General features: G+C 44.4%; 1 protein-coding gene across 1 annotated transcript in view; it reads right to left on the bottom strand.

Annotated features, from left to right (window-relative positions):
- The window catches only part of REEP4 (receptor accessory protein 4), a 36717-nt gene extending 27696 nt beyond the window's left edge, over positions 1-9021 (bottom strand). The window contains exons 1-3 of the mRNA XM_077469826.1: positions 8920-9021; positions 2041-2113; positions 377-453 (exon numbers count right to left, since the gene is read on the bottom strand). Of these exons, the coding sequence (XP_077325952.1) occupies positions 377-453; positions 2041-2113; positions 8920-8951 (182 nt within the window). The 5' untranslated portion in view covers positions 8952-9021. The remainder of the gene's footprint in view (positions 1-376; positions 454-2040; positions 2114-8919) is intronic.
- Between the last annotated feature and the right edge of the window lie 4072 nt (positions 9022-13093).

The raw sequence follows: 13093 nt of genomic DNA on the forward strand, positions 1-13093 counted from the left end.
AGCTAAAATACAACCCATTAATTGTAATGTGCCTATGCACACAGGCACGTTTTTTTTTTTTTTTTTAAATCAGTTTTGGTCAGTAACTTAATGCCTCATGCATGCAAATACTTGCAAATGCTCATTTACATACATTGTGCAGAACCAGAACGCAACATTTGCACAAAAATGCATGCAAATATTTTTTTTTATTTTTTTATTTTTTTTTAAAAAGACCTACACACCCCACACAGTCAACTAAGTGGTAACAGAAAGTAGGTAATTCACTGTGCATAAGTCATTAAGAGAATGACAGATGATACTGCCCGGCTGTTTGGATATTGCAAATGTGACAGGTTTATACATCCGTGTGGATAGGGGTGTGGGGTTATCTTACCATGAAAGAAAAACATCTGTAAACGTTTCTACTGTCATAAAGAGTGCGAACACGATCCAGTACATCATCCAGCGCACCTGAAATAAAACATACCATAAAAATACATCAACAGAAATACCTACCTATATTAGCAGTACATATAGTTACTGAAATATACTAGATCTTGAATGGTGTAAAGCAACATACTGATAGACAAGGTTTTACAGCTGTATTAGGGCTGAAACATGTCCTTAGCAATTCAGGAAAAGAATATATGGACAAACAAATGGTCATCAAATTGTTAAAAGTAACTTGACTGACTTTAGCAGAGATAGCATGGCACATATTTTTGGAATTGTAGCTCCTCATCCATAGGACTATATGCCCATTATAAAATGGTTATGCTATATGTTTTTTTAAAGAGGAGTACAGAAACAAAGTAAACATTACTATTCTACATTGTTTGAGAACTTGTCGAAGCTTTAAGGAATTGTACATTGTTGAATGTTTAATGGAGTATACACTATAACATGCAAAGAGCATACAATGCCACTTGTAATACAGGGTTACAATGCTTAAGCACAAATAAAAAAAAAGTATACTAAAGACATCCACCCAAGCATATTAATTCTAGAGACAGGACTACCCTGTATCATTATGCTTTCCTTCACATTTCCAATGTAAAGTCACAACATCATAAAGTTCCACAAATGATCTGTTCCCTTCCCTGAACACCCTGCTTCCAGTCTCATTGTCAGAGGCTTCTACACAAAAGAGCTAACACATAGGGGAGATTTACTACAACTGAAGCATGCAAAATCTGGTGCAGCTTTGCAAATAAACCCATCAGCTTCCAGGTTTTATTGTCAAAGCTTAGTTGAACAAGATGAAGCTAGAAGCCGATTGGCTAACTCGCATTTAGCCACGTACAGGCGTTTTTAATTTGTGACAATAGAAAAAAAATAAGTTTCTAAACGCAAATGCAGCATGTAAATGGCAGGAAAACAGACAGTTAACTTGACAGATCATAACCGACGCTCAATCACTCAAGAGTTGTAAAATGTCCCGTTGACTCTCATGGCTCCTCCCCACATCAGTTAACCCCCTAGCACAGGTATATGCAATTAGTAGACCTCCAGCTGTTGCAGAACTACAAGTCCCATGAGGCATAGCAAGACTGACAGCCACAAGCATGACACCCAGAGGCAAAGGCATGATGGGACTTGTAGTTTCGCAACAGCTGGAGACCGCTAATTGCATATCCCTGCCCTGGCAGAAGCGCTCTCCCGCAGGGGTTACCTTACAGGTGCACTCCCGAGTCCAGCATTTGGTGTTCATAGCCGCCAAATGTATGACTCGGTTCCGCCCACATCATTGGATTTGTTTGATAGCAGTGGCTGCGCTGCTATCAATCTATCCAATCAAGAGCCGAGAACAATGGAGCATTAAAGGTGAAAAAGCACACAGGTTTACAAACCCTTTAAGCCTAAGGGGCAGTGTGCATGAGGCCCTATGGGACACTGTCCACACAATGAACATACACGTCATACATCTATTTGGAGCGCTGGTGACTTTGCACTTGGTTCTGGCACGGCGATATACATGGCATGCACTGCAAGCAACAATCACCACAAGGCTGAGTACTGGAGCTTCCATTTGGACTTTATAAGGTGAGAAATACTCACATATTCCCGAACATTCTTGGTTTTGACAGCCTTGTATGAAGAATATGCTGGGTACAACAAACCGAATGAAAGGCTGTTAAAAAAAATAAAAAAGTAGTAACACAAGTTAGGAAGAGACAATTGTATATAAAATGTTTACAATAACTTTAACGTGAAACCAGCACCGAGGTACAGGTGTATGTACTCCGTGTTTATTATGCATTTACAGTATCCTGCACCCAACACACACACAAGGTTCATACGTCATTCATCGGAGTTAGATGATGCCAGTACAAACACACCGTGTTGTGACTGCACACATACACCAGAAGGGAATTACCTGTCTGTGCCCCACACCAGTCTGAAGAATATGGCTTTCAGAAACACCCATATCTACTGTCCTGTATACAAATGATCACAGGCTACTTACCAGCATCATCCAACTAAAGCCTTCTGCTTTGATATGATCACTTCTATAAAATCACTCCAGCTTACTTTTGTTTACTGCTCCTGCCCCATATTCAGGACAGCTCATGTTACCAAAGAGACGCCATGTAAAACATGACTCACCGTAAACTGAAGCCTCCCTCTTGTATTGCTTGTATACTAATAAAACAATTCAGGGACACAATATTCATCAAGTAAAACCCATTTAGACTAAATGACCTGGGCCATATAGTAATTTCAGCATTTAGATTTGTTTTCTGTTTACTACTGAGAGCAAACAGAAATTTCCCATTGTGGAAGGTAGATAAGTCAGGCAATAAAGAATCTAATAGCTGTAGACACAAGAGATCAGGCGGCTGCCTATGCATGACATCACTGAGGCTGGGCAGAACTGGAGACTCTTAGGTCTTGTTCAGACAAGGCATACTAAACTGTACAACTGTGCAGGCCCCGTTTACCTGCATAGAAATACACAGGTGTACCGTGCAATCCCATGCAGGAAGTCCTATTAATGTCACACAGTGACTGTGTCCTAATATGACATCTGTGTGGGTGCAGGCGTGTGCATGTCCCAGAGCTCACCCTGGGACACACATCCACATAGACGTCATACTGAGACACGGCGGCTGTGCCCATGCAGCAGCTGTGTCCCAATATGACATCAACGAGGCTGTCTGCATGGAACACCTGTGCATCCCCATGCAGGTAAACTCAGCCCTGCATGAGCATATGGTATAGTATTCCCGGTGTGAACAAAGCCTTACCATCAACAGCAGTGTGTCAACCCAATTTATATCTGTGTGTGCGTGATTTTTATTTATTTTTTGACCACTTCAATACTGGGCACTTTCCCCCCTTCCTGCCCAGGCCAATTTTCAGCTTTCACCACTGTCGCATTTTAAAAGACAATTGCAGAGTCATGAAACACTATAATTTTGTTTCCACAAGTAAAGCTTTCTTTTGGTGGTATTTGATCACCACTGGGGTTATAATTTGCTTAAAAAAATAAATAGATAAAAGTTTGTTTGCTATAAAATTCTGTAAATGAGTATGTTTTCTCCTTCACTGATAGGCGATGATGAGGCTGCACTGATGGGCACTGATGAGGTGGCACTAAAAGGCCACACAGTGTCAGGCACCGATAGATGGCTCCGATTGTCAGCACTGATGAGGCACTGGCAGGCATTACTGATGGGCACCGATTGGCAATCCTGGTGGTCATGGGTGGGCAGCACTGATAATCAGTGAAGACCTCCCTCCCCTTCAGGAGAGCAGCCAATCGGCTCTCCTCACGTCTGTCAGTGAGTGGAGGAAAGGCCTAAAAACAACTCTTCCTGTATACTGCAATTGGACACAGCTGATCACATTGTAAAGAGCCTTCGCCAGAGGCTCTTTATAGAGATTGGTGGTGCCGCGTGTCAGGCTGACACACCACAATCGCCACGGGAGTGTGATCGCTGCTTCTCCTGTTGGATGTCATATGATGTCCGGTCAGGATAATGAAACCACTTTCCGGCCGTCATTCTGCTATATGGCGGGAAGTGGTTAGACTCCTTAGGCCAATTGTCCAATCCACAAGTCCATTATCTAACCAGCTTAGGATGTCTCCACATCTCAAGCACCAGCGTCCCAACATCATTTCACATAGTGGACATAGAGGAGTTTCCCTTTTATGCCACTTAAAAAGTTTCAGGGGGGTATGTAACGAACAATCGGGTAAGTCTCAGATTGCAGAAAGTGATACCCGTTCTGCGTTATAAAGAATGTCAGACCACGCCCCATGATTCAGGGGGCCAATACCCATTTGCCAATATAATCTGCATATAGGAGAATTTGATTTTGACCTTTTTTGTTGCAGTGTATTATACATAAAGCCTTGTTATTTGCCCCCTCTTAGATGACGCTGCTAGACTTTCGTTAAGACTTGTGAGTGTAACAGAATCCCAGGGCATATGTCTAGACTGGGCTTGGATAGCATGCCTGAGCTGCAAATATTGAAAAAAAAAAAAAATTTGGGGTCGGTAGATCAAACTCCTCCTACTAGGTCTGAAAATCTTCCAAATGTTGACCCCGATATAGTTGTAAGATGTATGCAAGGCCTCCTTCTGATCATTGATTAAAACAATGCAGTTTGCATAGCTCCGGAAAATTGACATCTTGAAAAATTTGGGTGAAATCAGCTTACCCCTTATACGGACAATGATCTTTAAAATCCAATGTGCGTTTGAGCATGTACATCTTTCTCATATTTTTGGCTTTACACTTCAACTTAAACTAAACACCTACTGATACTCCACCATTTGTTAACATAGAGAATTTGTGTTGTCAGCATGTGAACGATGGCTTAATTTGTAGATCAGCGAGTACCTGTTTTTTTTTTTTTTTTTTTTTTTTTTTGCATCTATTAGGATTCTAAAATCTTATCTTTGGATTACATCGCAGATCTCTCACCATGTTATCTCATCAGGCCTCCATACATCATATACAGAGAACAGCTCCTCCTCAAGTAAATCCAGTAGTGACTCACTCATGCTGCTTATACACATTACATTCGACGAGTAACATTCTAGTTAAGTACAATTACTCAGTCTCTCTGTAAGTAGGTTTAATAATTGATTGCCATTTTCAATTTTTATACACAAGTAAATACACAGAGACATGTTTGTCCAAGGATTAAAATATGATTTTTTTTCCGGACCCGGTCGTGTGTGTGGTTTGGTGCTACATTAAAGCACGGTAATTGGCCAATCAGGCACCCTTTGCTGGGTTGCAGTGATATGTCATAAGCTCTTCATACTACCGGGCCTGGCAGAGAGGGGTTGAAAATGCTGGCATAGTGCCAGAGGAGAAAGTGAGTATGCTCTCATAGGCCTCAATCACACTGGCAGTAACGCGCAGATGCAGCATGCACCTATGCAAGTATGATTCCTAAAAAAAAAAAAAAAAAAAATCCCAGACTTCTCTTTTAAGGTAAAAAAATGTTTAAGCTCTAGAGCCACTTTAACTATTAGAAGGCAGTCTAAAGTAGCCCACAGATTATGCAGTTTCCTTTCCTTCCAGCACACTGAGTGTTGATGGGGGAATCCCTCCCTCGCTATTGTGTTTTGCCAGCGGGAATCCTTCCCTGCCAGCAAATCAAAATGGTCACTGCTGGCAGCTATCACATCAAAAAAAAATCCAGCAGGCTGGTCTGCCCATGGATGGAGCCGGTTCCTGCTGATCTGGCCAAGATCTGATCTATGGGCAGATTTAGAGCTCGATCACAAAGTTGGCTTGGGGTGGTAAAATCAGGTGGATGAGTTGCAGTTTTAGCGCCCTCTAACCATACACCTGAACAAAAGACGTGCAGCCACTCAGAAATGTAAACATTTTACTGTGCTTTGCAGCAAAAATGAAAGGCATGTCACATTTGTCAAGCGGTACGGATGAATGTGATCCATTTAAGTGAATTTGGCTGCACCACAACCAGCATTTTCAGAGTTAAAAGAGCCACAGGAGGAGGAGGGGACATGTCAAATGCCCCTCGACATTATCCATCATAGATTGCTTTTCAGAGGGGCACCAGGCCTGCAGTATGTATGAGCGAGCCCTCAAGAATATTTTCCCCTCACTGGACTGAGTAGGCTCCAAGTTAAAAGGAAAACACAGAATTCCGGGACATGGTAAGCGCCAAAGGACCAAAACACACCAAGCTTTTACCAGAGTTGAGGTGCAACAGAGTTTAGGGGCAGTTAAAATGTTCCTCATCTGAAAGCAGAAGAATCACTCTCAGGAGAGGAACGTTTTGGCCAAAAAAAAAAAAAAAAACACAACGCATGTAAACATGCCTAAAGCCCCATACACACTATCAGTTTTTCTGCTGAGTTTTTCCTTCAGATTTACCAAAACCATGTAAGCAAGGGCCTGCCTGGTTGCACACACATTGAAACTCCTAAGGTCTGCCCTCATATTACATGGTTTTGGTAAATCTGGAGGAAAAACTCAGCAGAAAAAGTGATCGTGTGTATGGGGCTTTAGTGATAGCCATGTTTAGCATTTGGGTATTTGTATGGCCAGTACTCCAGCCAATGAAATGAACCAACATCTGAGTGCTAAACAGGTTTTTGCGGGGTTTAGTGTATTTCTGCTGCCAGAAGAGTTCCAATGTACATGTGCCTAAATACGTGTAATGCAATTCAGGGACCATTCAGACAGTCTGCACACTAAACTCTAGTGGCTTAGTGTGCGGGCACCTGTCAGATTCAGCTGCAGTTAGGCGCGGTGAAGGGGTGGTGTGATGCATATTTCAACGCATCACGCCGTTCCTTTTGTCAACATTGTTTCTGCACTTCACTCATTTTGCCGCACAGCAGTATGGTGTATTGCACTGCTGTGTGGCGATGTGGTGCCTTCCTGTGCACTGCGATAAAATGAGGCATGTCTGCATTTTACTGCGTCTTACTGCACCACACCTCCAGTCTTTTTACAGTGCAAACAGGACACATAGAAAACAATTGCCTTAGCTGTGATTTGGTATTCTTCCACGTAGAAGAACTGCCAGCCTGTGTGAACGGGACATAAACACACAATAAATACACATACATTTTGCATGTAAACCTAAAACAAATACAGTACTACACTTAACAGATCAATGTCTCCTACGATTATATAAAAACGCAGGAGGACCAAGGGAATGAGGCCTTAGTGATCCTTTGCCCACCAGATACAGGATGGTCATGGTGACATGGTCCCAAGTAGATACAAGCTTGGGCATTAACAGTCAGCAGCTACACATATTATAGCTATTGACTTATTAGTAAAGTTACCAGACCTGGAATCCAGTGGTGTTGGCACCCCAGCCGATTATTTTCATGGGTTCTCAGGTGCTGCCGTCGCCATTCGTGCCAAGGGAGCCCATTAGTTAAGGTTCGCTACTGCACATGCACAAAGGGCACTGCCTGAATGGCCTGGCAACGAAAAGACAAACTTTCTAGTGATCTTGCTGCGGCAAGATCTCTTGGAAGCGGGGATGGGTACTTGTCAAAAACAGGCAACCGCCCCCCCAGCCTCCCATGATTGGCATCTACAGGAGACAGCCTCCTGGTGGGCTCACACACATGTCGGTTCAGACTGCGTCAGTTATCACCTGAAGAAGTGGCAGTTGGCAGAGAATCAACTGTCAGACTTCAGGTTACCTGTGACTCTCATGGGGCAAGGGCCCATGTCCGTGGGGGTCCTCAGTCTGGGATCATTCAGAACTAATTGACAGGAGCTTCTGGACGCCTCCTGACCCACATTCACAAGCATGGGTGTGTAGTGTCCTATTTTGCGCCCCATCGTAGAATGCTCCAGAAGTGACGTTGCGGGCAGAAAAGTTGCACTGCGTAGGCACGATGCGTTCCAAACACTTGCTCCATGCGTTCCAGAGGATTTGCGACAATGCCGTTCAGTGAAACCATCAGATGTCACGTGGGTAATTGTGACATTAACTTTAGACAGAGCGGATAACCGTGGCCTGGGGAGGGGATTACCTCCCCTCACTTCCGTGACATTATCTGGCGGTTTCACTGGTCTGCATGGTCGCAAACCCTTTGGTTGCAAGTGTTTGTAACGCATCGCGCATTGCAAAATTTCTGGCCGCATCGTCACTTCTGGAGCATTACACGATAGGGAGCAAAATATGACACTACAGGTGTATAAAAATTTAAATCCCACCCCCTTGAGATCTCACTGATCCCTATAGAAGCGCAAGGGCCAGGTTCACCATTGTGCAACGTGGGAACGTGTGCAAAAATCATACGTGTTCCCACAACGCACAAAAAAAAAGTGCATTCCTTTTGCAGGCTTACGGCGGTGACATTAATTTGTAATAACACCCCAATGCACCGCGCTATTCTGTGCCAATACACATGGTGAAGTATCATCTATTTCAGTACGGCATGATACAAAGAAATAAAGGTGCTTGCACTTTCTTGCTGTGATTTTCTCCTGTATGGAAGCCCCTAAACGCATCGCTACACCGCCATAGAGGTTAAAGGATCCTCAACAAGCACAACCCAGAGGACAGGCCAGGCAGCCCATCATTATTTCATCCCAAATATCTGGATCAACTCATCTAAAACAGGCGGCTCTCCCTCCCTCCAGGGTAATACAGGGGAGACAAGGGGCACTAAGGCCATGACAACAGGCGGCTCTCCCTCCCTCCTGGGTAATACAGGGGTAACAAGGGGCTCTAAGGCCATGACAACAGGCGGCTCTCCCTCCCTCCAGGGTAATACAGGGGAGACAAGGGGCTCTAAGGCCATAACAGGTGCTCTTTACACACAACGAAGGACACAGATCCCCGGATGGAGAGGGGTGATGGACACAGACAGGGCTCTTCCCTTCATAGAGCATATACAAATCTCAGGGTGGAATGCTGGGCCTTGTAGTCCCCCCCTGCTGTGTGTACTGTACAGAGGGATCGGTACTCACACCACCACCCGGGAGATCATCCACGACACCATCTTCACTCTCCTCCTCACTGGGATCCCTCACCACTCAGGACTACTTCCGCTTCCGTGGGCGGGGCCATCACCGCTCAAACTTGGAAGAAAATAGCTTGTAGCCAATGAGCGGCGGGAGGGACACGCCTTCCGGGGGAGGTCTCTATGGAAACGCATCGTGGTTTACTCATTAATAGAGTGACAGTTGGTGGATTGGTGATCGGAGGTGATGACACCACGGTGTGTCCCATTGCTGACAATGCCTTCTCCTGACACCACAAGTGTCACTTTATTCATAGACCTCTCCTGGCAGACACGTCATTGTCTGAGGATGCTAGGTGCCTGGCTGCCACTGGCTTCAACCCTAACCACTTAAAGTGGAGGGGCACCCTAAAATAAAAAATGGCACTAAAATTCTTTTAAAAAATGTAAAAAAAAAAAAAAAAAAAGTTTAACTTACCTGAAACCACTGTTGCTAGGCAGTCTTCCTAATCTGCCTCTTGCTATTCCGCGGCGCTTCCTCCTCTTCGGTAAGTGGCCCCTTTGCCTTCTGGGACATGTGTGTGTCCCAGAAAACATTTGGACCATTCACAACGCGCTGTGCGACTCGCACATGCGCAGTAGGAAAGGGCAGTGAAGCCGCAAGGCTCCACTGCCTGTTTCCCTTCGTTAGGATGGAGGAGCCGGAGGTGGATCAGATGGACGGATCGGCCTCGGGCGGCAGACATCGTGGGCTCGCTGGACAGGTAAGTGTCCTTATTAAAGTGGTTGTAAACCCTTACAAACCACTTTGACCTACAGGTAAGCCTAGATTAAGGCTTACCTGTAGGTCCAATAAATATTCCCTAAACCTACACGGTTTAGGAGATATTTACAAAAAGACAGGCACCGCTGTCTACAGCGTATGCGCCGTAGACAGCGGAGAGCAGGCCGCAGATCACGGCGATATGCCGCTCGTGTCGGCTCCCGTGCGCATGCGCAGGAGTGACGTCATCGCAGCTCTGGTGAATAACAGCGCCGGAGCAGCGAGACTCGGAAGTCACTCCGGGATACATGGCAGCGGTGAAGATGAAGAAGGAGGACCGCTTCGGGGGCTTCGTTCTCAGGTAAGTTATTCAAAATGAGCTAGTATGCTAAGCATACTAGCTCATTATGCCTTTGCCTTGCAAGTTGCATTTAAAAAAAAAAGCGCCTTTACTTCATCTTTAAAAGTCAGCAGCTGCAGTGTTTGTAGATGCTGACTTTAAAAAAAAATAGCGCCTGGAACGCCCCTTTAACCACTTAAGAACCATCTCACGCCAATATACGTTGCCAGAATGGCACAGCTGGGCACAAGCACGTACAGGTACATTGCCCTTTAAGTACCCAGCCGTGGGTTGCACGCGAGCTGCTGGCAGCGCACTCGCGACCCGGTCCTGAGATCCGTGGCCGTGGGACCCGCGGACCCGATCACCGCCGGTGTACCGTGCACCGTGTACCGTACAGAGCTGAAGATCGAGGAGAGGTAAATGTAAACAAACCTCTCCCCGTGCTTCCTAGTCAGCCTGTCACTGATCATCTGTTCCCTGTCATAGGGAAATACGATCAGTGACGTCACACGCCAAGCCGCTCCCCCTACAGTAAAAAAAAAAAACATACACTTAACCCCTATACTGCCCCCTAGTGGTTAAATCCTTCACTGCCAGTGACATTTTTACAGTAATCAGTGCATTTTTAATCGCACTGATCGCTGTATTAATGCCAATGGTCCCAAAAACGTTTCAAAATTGTCGACGTGTCCGCCATAATGTCGCAGTCACAATAAAATGTATTGTCCTGTTGGCCGCCATTACTAGTAAAAAAAAAATGATTAACCACTACAGCCCCGGACCAATAAACACCTTAAGGACAAGAGGTCTTTTTCCAATTTCACACTGCGCTGCTTTAACTGGTAATTGCGCGGTCATGCAATATTGCACCCAAACGAAATTTGCGTCCTTTTCTTCCCACAAATAGAGCTTTCTTTTGATGGTATTTGATTGCCTCTGCGATTTTTATTTTTTGCGATATAAATGGAAAAAGAGCGAAAATTTTGAAAAAAAAAGATATTTTCTTCTTTTTGTTATAAGAAAAATCGAATAAACTAAATTTTAGTCATACATTGAGGGCAAAATGTATTCAGCCACATGTCTTTAGCAAAAAAAATGTCAATAAGCGTATATTTTTTGGTTTGCGCAAAAGTTATAGCGTCTACAAACTAGAGTACATTTTCTGGAATTTACACAGCTTTTAATTTATGACTGCCTATCTCATTTCTTGAGGTGCTAAAATGGCAGGGCAGTACAAACCCCCCCCCCAAATGACCCCATTTTGGAAAGTAGACACCCCAAGGAAATTGCTGATGGGTATGTTGAGCCCATTGAATATTTTTTTTTTTGGTCCTAAGGGATTGAATAATGACAAAAAAATAAAAAATAATTTTTTTTTTACAAAAAGTTGTCACTAAATGATATATTGCTCACACATGCCATGGTTATATGTGGAATTGCATCCCAAAATATATTCCGCTACTTCTCCCGAGTATGGGGATACCACATGTGTGGGACTTTTTGGGAGTCTAGTCGCGTACGGCACCCCGAAATCCAATCACTGCCTTCACGATTTCTGAGGGTGCAAATTTTTGATTTCACTCCTCACTACCTATCACAGTTTCGAAGGCCATAAAATGCCAAAATAGCACAAAACCCCCCAAAATGACCCCATTTTGGAAAGTAGACACCCCAAGCTATTTACTGAGAGGCGTGTTGAGTCCATGGAATATTTTATATTTTGCCACAAGTTGCGGGAATATTACAAACTTTTTTTTTTTTTGCACAAAGTTGTCACTAAATGATATATTGCTCACACATGCTATGGGCATAAGTCAAATTACACCCCAAAATAAATTCTGCTCCTCCTCCGAGTTCGGGGATACCACATGTGGGGGACTTTTTGGGAGCCTAGCCACGTACGGGACCCCGAAAACCAAGCACTGCCTTCTGGATTTAAATATAAAATGTTACCAAAAAAACTGTTAGCGATCGCAGGGATCAGGCCTGACTCTGCGATCGCTGCAGTTATGTGTTTAGTGTTTTGTAAGTGACAGTGATCAATCGATACTGCACTTGGGTGGGCTGGGCAGAGGGGCAAAACGCAAGTGCTAGCAGGTATCTGGGCTGATCCCGCTAACAATGCATTTTTTTGGAACCCTAAACTGCTGGGGGCGCTAGTATAGATCAGATCAGATCAGATATTGATCTGTTCAGATTCTATACCACTACGGGAGGTTTATGCTTTGTGTGTGGGTGTTAGCGGTACTGGCACTAATCTAGCGCTACCTGGGGCGACGCAGACCCTGACCCTAAAACCTAATTGATATCACCCGCCGGGTGATCAGGGGGTTAAACCTTTATTGGGTAATAAATGGTGGGTGCCCTGATGCTATAAAAAGCAAACTAACCAGAGTCACCCGTAACACTTATACGGTGATCAGTGGTGAAAGGGTTAACTAGGGGCAATCAGGGGGTTCAAATTTTTATTAGGTAGTATATGGGGGTCCCTGGCGCTATATAAAAACCTGACGGGGAACCTAAATAACTAACTGGCTAACCAGCGTCACCAGTGACACTTATACTGTGATCGCTGGTGAAAGGGTTAACTAGGGGCAATCAGGGGGTTAAAACCATTATTGGGTAGTATATGGGGGGTACCTAACGCTATAAAAACCTGGCGGTGAACCTAAAAAAATAACTAGCTACCTAGCGGCACTAGTGACACTAATGCAGCGATCAGAAAAACGATCGCTTAGTGACACTGGCAAAAGGGGGTGAAAGGGTTAACTAGGGGCAATCAGGGGGTTAAAACCATTATTGGGTAGTATTTAGGGGTACCTAGCGCTATAAAAACCTGGCGGTGAACCTAAAAAAATAACTAGCTACCTAGCGACACTAGCGACACTAATGCAGCGATCAGAAAAATGATCGCTTAGTGACACTGGCAAAAGGGGGTGAAAGGGTTAACTAGGGGCAATCAGGGGGTTAAAACCATTATTGGGTAGTATATCGGGGTACCTAGCGCTATAAAAACCTGGCGGTGAACCTAAAAAAAAAACTAGCTACCTAGCGACACTAGTGACACTAATGCAG

Source organism: Lithobates pipiens, unplaced genomic scaffold, assembly GCF_037356315.1.
Source record: "Lithobates pipiens isolate NorthernLeopardFrog02 unplaced genomic scaffold, aLitPip1_a1.2 Scaffold_8, whole genome shotgun sequence".
Taxonomy (NCBI): domain Eukaryota; kingdom Metazoa; phylum Chordata; class Amphibia; order Anura; family Ranidae; genus Lithobates; species Lithobates pipiens.